The 8,018-nt window shown below is 36.0% G+C and overlaps 1 protein-coding gene across 4 annotated transcripts; it reads right to left on the minus strand.

Moving 5' to 3' along the window:
* Nucleotides 1–927: 927 nt before the first annotated feature.
* Nucleotides 928–7,566, minus strand: POLD2 (DNA polymerase delta small subunit). Of its 4 annotated transcripts, none has more exons than XM_039050298.2 (14): nt 7,404–7,566; nt 6,985–7,114; nt 6,479–6,585; nt 6,254–6,380; nt 5,558–5,665; nt 4,340–4,455; nt 4,181–4,264; nt 3,319–3,387; nt 3,145–3,216; nt 2,980–3,071; nt 2,761–2,888; nt 2,458–2,559; nt 2,276–2,343; nt 928–1,538 (listed from the first exon to the last, which is right to left on the minus strand). In XM_039050298.2, exons 1-14 carry the CDS (start codon nt 7,458–7,460, stop codon nt 1,482–1,484), a joined length of 1,317 nt encoding a protein of 438 aa, XP_038906226.1. In that variant the 5' UTR covers nt 7,461–7,566; the 3' UTR covers nt 928–1,481. The 4 variants fall into 4 exon arrangements, with proteins under 4 accessions (XP_038906226.1, XP_090163683.1, XP_038906224.1 ...); XM_090307557.1 differs by having other exon boundaries at nt 928–1,551; XM_039050296.2 differs by having other exon boundaries at nt 4,340–4,515.
* Nucleotides 7,567–8,018: the final 452 nt, after the last annotated feature.

Genomic DNA, 8,018 nt, shown 5'->3' on the forward strand with positions numbered 1-8,018 from the left:
TGAGGTTTTCTCAATGTCCAGGGAATTATATGTATGGAAATAAAATTACTAGGAATCAAGGATGACTGTTTGGTTGTGCATGGGAAAACAATGTCGGGGAATAGTATGTGCGGTAATAGTATGTGGGAATTAAAATGCTATATGCTTTCACGGCTGGAAGGAAGGAAAATCGTGGTAGGAAGCGGTAGAAGAAATGAAAACCCACACTTCTCGATGGATATGCAATTCCTTCATTTGTGTTGATAAAAGATACCTAAGAATTACCTTTTCCAAGATAAGTAAACAAATCCCACCAACCAAACATAGGCTTTGTAAACCCATTCCCACCCTCTTTTCCTTCCAATCAAACGCCCCCTTAAAGTTTTTAATAGAAATTGACTAAATAATAACAATAATTTTCATGCAAAAAAATATAATGTGTATATTTTTTAAATTTTATAATGAAAATATTAATAGATAAAAAAAAATTAAAAAATCAATAATAATTTAGTGGTGAAGAGCAAATTTAAGATTTATTAAAACTACAATGACTAAAATTAGACATATTGAAATTGAACAAACTTCTTACCTATTAAATTTGTTTGAACTTTAAATGGTCTAAGATGGTGTTGTAATATTGTTCACCTTGATTTTTATTAAGAGGTACAATAATTTTCTCTCTAAACAAGACATTTTCACTGGAAAATAACCATTTTCATAGAGATTTCGGGGGGGGGGGGGGGGGGGGGGGGGGGGGGGGGGAGGGAATTGTATAATGTAAAATAAAATTAAAAAAAGAAAAAGAAACTAATAAAGAACCAAATCTCTATGATTTCATTTCTATCCAATGAATCTTCGTCGTCAACTATGCATGATAACCTCAAGGTCAAAAGCTCGATCCCCCACACATTCTAAAAGAAAATGAAAAACTTATTAGATAATAGAATATGAGGTAGAGAGAGGGATGGAAAAGTCATTCCCAAGCTAATATTTCATAGTTATACATTTTCGACACTAAAAATAATACACAAGCACCAACCACTCAGAACACAAACTAATATATTAGAAGTCAGGCATCATCAGTGTTACAACCAAGTGAAGGCATAGGTTACTATGGAACATACAACTCTGAACCCAACAATGCCAGCCAAACTACAAATTTCTACACTGTTGGGGCAGGACCTACATGAACCAAAACCAGTTAATACAGAGGATGACTATTCTCACTCACCCATCAGTTCTTTTGATTTACTCTTCCTCTCCAAAGTGATTCTCCCCAGAAGATGTGATCCACTGTTGAGAAAATGGAGACGATTCTGCATTTCACTGCAAAAACCCTTTTCACACCATATACAAACCTCTAAAATTTCCATTAGAGGGCACATTTGCTCCACTTTTTTAGAAGCAGGTAATTTTAGAGAAATCGGTTTCCTGCAAAAGCAACATAAACCGAATGCGAAACCAGGTTCTCGATCTCCTTCTGGTTTCGTTCGTCACGATGATCAGCTGAATTCAGTCCCAAAACTCAGTGTGTGGCATTCAAGGTTTCTCAAGTTAAGCTGTAAAGGAAGACTATTATCTTTGGAATGAATCATAGTCGAGATAGGGAAACCACATTGCTACGAAGGATAAAAAGAGCCAAGAAAGAAAAATCCATAGCCCTCAACTCTAATGAAGTCTTCAATAAAAATGATGACTAGATGATTTGATTGCATGAACATTAAGAAGTTCAACAAACAAATTGGGGCCAGAGTTTGTTGAGCACAGCAACTTCTTGCCACAACCATGTCATCAACCAGATTAATACTTATCAACCTTTTCATTATTTCAGACAATTATAGTATGTGAAAATAATTATTTGGGGAGAAAAAAAAGACAATCCATTTAAACTGAAGTTTTTGGAACCAAAATAATTCAAAAGTCTCATTCTCCCTGATGCTGCGTATCTATAATAAGAGGCTTATATAAAATTTCATGCATTTTTTATTCCAGTTTTTACTGATAAACCATTGGGAAAGTCATAGTGATTCTCTTTATAACCAATATGCTTTGATTTTTGACAGCTGATAAAACTTTGATCTAAGGGTGCAAGAAACCAAACCAAAACGAACTAAAGGATGAAGGGTAATGACTAGGGAGATGTTAACATAAATATTACTGTTGGTAATTATCTTTATAACCAACTTGCTTTTAACCTTTGATCTAGCAAAGTTGCACGTCAACAGTAATGACTAGGGAGACGTGGTGAAGAAATATAAATACTGAGTAAAGGTGAACTGAAGTAAAAGAAATTTACCATTACGGCAACCCCGTTCTCGCAAAATCTTGGAATCGCAATGAGTCTTACCATCTGCCCTTCAGCGCCTGAATTTTCAAAAAGCATATACATGACAATATATTACCTCATTCATTTATTCTCTAGAAGAAGCAAATCAGCAATTATAATAATTATTATAGAGAGTTTATGTGAAAATATACCCTTTATTAAGCGAGTATCAAACTTGTCCTGATTGCCAATAAAATATACATGAGGACAACTCTCAATCAGGAAAGGATCTCGGTCAGTGAATGGGTAACAACCTGTAAGACTCGAATGATATAAATACAACTTTGGGAAATATTATACTATTGCAAAAAAAATTTAATGATTTTTTGTGAAATATTATAGCAAAGTTTGGATAAAGTCGTCTAATGCAGGCTTTGAATCAAGAAGGGATTGTTTCAATGGCATATCCACCAACTGAAACAAGGAAAAACCGCAAATAAGAACGTGACTTGTACCGAGAGTATTTGGAGCAGTTGGTGCCAGATGCCTCCATCTCAAAGTCCTCTCCATAAATTCAAGTTTATCTTTAGCCTCTGAGTACTTCTCGAGATCATCTATATTCTGACCTGATGTTCCAAGAAACCTGAAACCAAAGGACCATCAATTGAAGTGTGGTTGACTCAAGTTCACACTAAACAGTCAATTACCCTATCAGGCTGACATTATTGACTTGCCTGAAATTATCAAGCTCAAAACAATGAGGGTTGGTGCAAGATCTGAAAGTGTTATAAGCTGATGATCCAGGAGAAAGACATCTGTGCAAAGGCTGTAAAGAAAATGACGTTATTGACAAATCAAAACTAGGAATGAAAGACGGGAGTTCTGGCTGTAAAAAAGACCTGCTGAGGCAAGGAAAAATTGGCTGGGTCACTGGAACCCGGCATGATGTCCACAGGTAAACCCACAGCAATCTGACAAAAAGGATAGTGGATTTACAATCAGGTATTAGGATTAAAGGAAAAACAGAAATAAAATTGATAAATAGTTGGACTAAGAACCAACTGGATAAGAACCTGATTCAATAGGATATCTAGCTCTTTAAGAGGTTCTGTCAGCTTTGTTTGGTCCTTTGCAGACAAATGCTGCAGAAAATACATCATGCATGCATCAACAAAAAGCCTAACATCACTGACATTACTAGAGTTTGCAGAAAAAATAATTGAATACCGGGAGAGTTCTAAATTTTCCCTTATCCTCATCCTTTTTTTGAACAAAAACAACTTCTCGTTGATGTAATGAAAATGATTAAAAGTTTAGGAGATGCAAAATCTCAAAAGGGGAGAGAGAAAAGATACAAACAATAAATACAACCAGCCTCGTTCAGCTACTAAAAAATAAAGACTACTACAAAACTACCAAAGAAACCGAAAAAACAACCACCAACCAACAAAATACCAACAAAAAGAAAATTGAAACTCTTTTAACGATGCACAAATTTCACATTAATTTTTTAGATTTTCATCTCGAAAGTAGAAAACTACATGATTTACGCGATTTAGTTTTACCACAGACTGCCCTTCACAATACTCCTAAGAAAACATCAGATACAAACACATGTTTCAGGGTCATGTTGGCATTTGATTAGTCATCCCAAAATTCATTAATGGCATCTTGCAGTCAATTTCTCCATATAAATAATTAACTAGTGCTTTTAAATAAGAACCCTAGTAAGTTAATCAGGATAAACAATAAAAGGAGTTGTTCTGTCCAAGGCTTCTTGTAAGAGTTCAAGAAGACCCGGCCTTTCAATTATTTCACTCACAAGCAATAACAAAATAGTTACTGCATTCGTTAAAGAAATTAAAGTGATCTTGGCAACATATTTAAAAATATAGAAACGGGGTACCTAGGTTACATAGTTTGTGAAATCTCTACCTGCCCATTTAAAATTCCTCGAGGAATTTCAACAGAATTCCCACAAATGACAACATGAACTATTTGAGCCGCAATCCCTTGTTCCTGTCCAGTTATGGTTCTAAAAGTTTTAGCAACTGACAAACATATAGAGAGGGAAAATATAAAGATGAAACAAACCTTCTCATCTCCTAAATGCCCTGTTATATGATCAACAAGGAGCTGAAACTGTAGAGGATTAGAGATGCTACTCCCAATACTTATGCCCGAGACAAAAATCACATACTTATCTTCGCCTGCATGCATTTGAACCTTTATAAGAAACTTTGCAACAGAGCATCTTTGTCCCTCATGTACTGCCATAATCATTTAGAAAGGAGTGTCATATTTTTCTTAGGAAGATCATCAATATTCAAACCACCTTCCACTGCAAGGAGACCTAAGTCGAATTAATCAAGTTTAAACATCATCCATCTTAGGTCCTTTCCAGTGTTTTTTAAAACTCAAGGCACAGTAAAGCTGCTTAGGTTCAGGGTTTAGGGTCTAGTAATTTTAACAATGAAGAAAAAACCTTACCTTCTTTCAAATAAGGAAAAAGCCCCAAAGCTTGAGGCCTTGGGACTTCAGAAAAGGGCACGCCTAATGCACACTTTCTTTTGTGAAAAGGTGAGACACCAGATCTGCGCAGAGGCTGGGAGGGGTTTTTAAAACACTACCCTCCTAAAGAAAAGCCCTAAAATCTTAGTAAGAGTAGTTGTTGACCTCAAACAAATCTTGAACACTAACACCCACCCCCCCCCCCCCCCCCCCCGCCCCTCCCCACAACAGATAAGTATACCATTTACCTGATGCGAGGAACTTTCTCCAAAAACATTTAAAAAAGAATACCCTTCAAGTTACATTACCATGGAGGGAAGCCCAAGAGGTAGCCCTCCCAATTTTCATAGTAAGAAATAACCAATTATATGAAGGAGCAATTAGCATTAGAGAAAAAGCCAGTGGCCTTAGGGAGCAATTAAAAGTGAGTTCAGAGCTATGTACCCTGGCTGTTTCTCTATTCACATTCACCACAACCACACAAACTATGTTGCAATTGATTGACAATTAGTTAATGGGAATATCATTGGGTGAAGCATTGCTCTTATCTATACACCCTCAAGGCTTCAAAATGCTGACATTCTCAAAAAACTCTACCCGTAAACTACTAAATAACAAAATAATGAATTCTCGACTGTTTAAGAAGCAATGAACTAATATGGCATTAACTGATAACATTAAAGTATAACACAAATACGTGATTAACCCTCTCACTACATTATAGTTGAACCCATTTCACTCCTGGACAAATTTAAAATGATTGAAACAGTAAATAAGAAAAAAGAGGTTATCACATCCTACTTGATATGAGTGGCCGCTCTATCTGGGGTGGCAAGCCAGCTTCTAGGATGTCTAAAACCAAAAAGTCACCAACGCAAGTTTCCTTTCCACGCAATGCAAGGACAATCCCTGGCACAAATATTAGACAATACATTAAAGTGCTCCCAAAAAAAGAGAAAAAAATGTCTACACGGCAGTTTGTGCTTTTTTTAATTAAAAAACTATTTCAGATCGAAGTTATAATCTGCATGCACAACATATGGAGATTGGTAGTAAATTTCCTGCTACAATTAATTCAACGTGGAATGATTCATTCAGAACAATAAGAAACCAAAGTTCAAGAATAACTTGGTGCATCCTGCATCAATGTGCTCAAAAAGTTGAAAACTTTATGCAGTTCTTCAAAAGAAGAGAGCAAGAGAGATTTCATTTTTCATACAGCATAATATGCTTTTAAACAAACAGTTATAGCTGCTTGAGTTATAATTTACGCGCACAATATAGGAAGACAAGCAAATACATTAGCTGCAACAACAAATGCAACATGGATCAACTCATACAAGACTAGAAGAAAAGTTAAAGGATGAACAGGAGCAACATGCCAACATGTATCAACGTGCTAAAAAACTTGATCACAATTTTATGCTATTCCTCCAGAATTTGATAGCTGAGAAAAGGGCACCATAGTTCCATTCAATCTCACTCTGTGATACACACCTGTAACATATACAGAAGGTAAAAGCACAGCCCCAGAAAGCTTTACTCTCCCACTTTCATCTTCCAATACTAGATGATCATCTGGGTGCATAAAGTTGTGTGGCCTAACAAGTGGGTTGGCAGATCTCTGTACATTCCATTTAAATGTCTCAATCCAATCCCAAAACACCAAAACCATAGAAAAGTCGTGTAAATGGTAGTTGACATATGTGTTTGATGTATTACCTCCTTTGAATACTCGTCCAGAATGGTAGGTTTAAGTTTCATGTGCTTGTAGACGGTTCCAACAATGACACATTCCTTGCCTTCCTCCAATCCCAATACAGTGCAAACTACAAACATTGTTTTCAAGACAAATTTTCACCTAACCCATAAAACTCATTCCTCATGAATTTGCTTCTAAGTTCTACCTTAAATTATGATTAAAGGCACAATGCTTAAACAGCTACGCTTACAACTTACATGCAAGACGAAAAACTAAAAAAGCTGTTCAAAGTAAGGATTGGTCCAAATCCATCCTAAATTGAGCTATACCACATCAATAAAACCACTAAACTTTTTGTATGTGTTAAGATACTAAAGCCCACCAGAAGGGGAAAAAACAACAGATTAAAGAACCCTAAAGCCAGGAATTATGATGTGCCTATGCATCACAGAACAAAACCTACTTCCACCCAAACTTCTCGTGGTATCAAATAGAAAAATAAAATGTAAAGGGAAAACAGAAATACCAGGTAAATGAGGTTTCCACTTAGAGACAAGCGAATGGAGTATCGTTCTCATCAAGTGGAGTCGAGCAAAGTATATGTGACTGTACTGCTGGCCCTTGTATGTCTCCTTCTGAATCTTGTACTGCTCATCCTACATCAAATAACACTATTTAGGTCCCCCCAAAAAAACAACATCAACAACAATAAATAAGCAAATAAACGGCGAGATTGTTCCCAGTTCCGGCCCATTTTCCGGCTTTCATCGACCCCCGTTGGCTAAGAAAACGAAAGTAAATGAAACGAGCAAATAGCGAGGGAAAATTCTTTGCATTTTCCATAGTAGCCGTGCTGAGGGGGAAAGGGAAAAAAAAAGGCGGGAAAGCCAAAAACTTTGGAGGAAATGAACATCAAAGTAAGAAATAGAAGAGGCTGCGAGCTACCAATATTTCATAGGTACACTGTTTGCGCTGGAGATTCTTCAGTGAATCGATTTCCATGGCGAGGGAGAGAATGAACAGAGAAAGTTTACTCTTTCGAACCAAAATGGGGGAAAATAGAATGGAAATTTAACAAAATAACTCAAATCTCAAAAACTTTTCTACCGTAACAACTTCTTAAAAACGTATCTAACCTTTTGTCTATGTAAAATATCAATTTTACCCAAATTTAAAAAAGCCTACAAACAGCACCACACATCTTCTTCCTTCCACAATTTCTTCAGCTTTTCATTTAATACGTATTCAATGCAATATTAATATTCTACTAATAACATTGAATAACATTGACATCAATAGTGAAAGATCACTCTCAATTATTCATTTTCCATCGAATGCTTTTCATTCTTCTATTGTTCTCTCAGAGTTTCGGTACAACATCTTTGCCGATCGCTTTCATGTTTATTCATTTTAATGTGTCTTTGGGTATAGAGGAAGATTCATTCATTAGACCCGGAAACAGAAAGAATGTAAATGATAATCTACCGTATTTCTTGTCCCTCATATCGTTTAGTATTGAATGAACTATCGTATAACAATATATAGACGATTGTTCATTAC

Source organism: Benincasa hispida, chromosome 11 (genome assembly GCF_027475165.1).
Source record: "Benincasa hispida cultivar pf3 chromosome 11, pf3_genome.v1.1, whole genome shotgun sequence".
Taxonomy (NCBI): domain Eukaryota; kingdom Viridiplantae; phylum Streptophyta; class Magnoliopsida; order Cucurbitales; family Cucurbitaceae; genus Benincasa; species Benincasa hispida.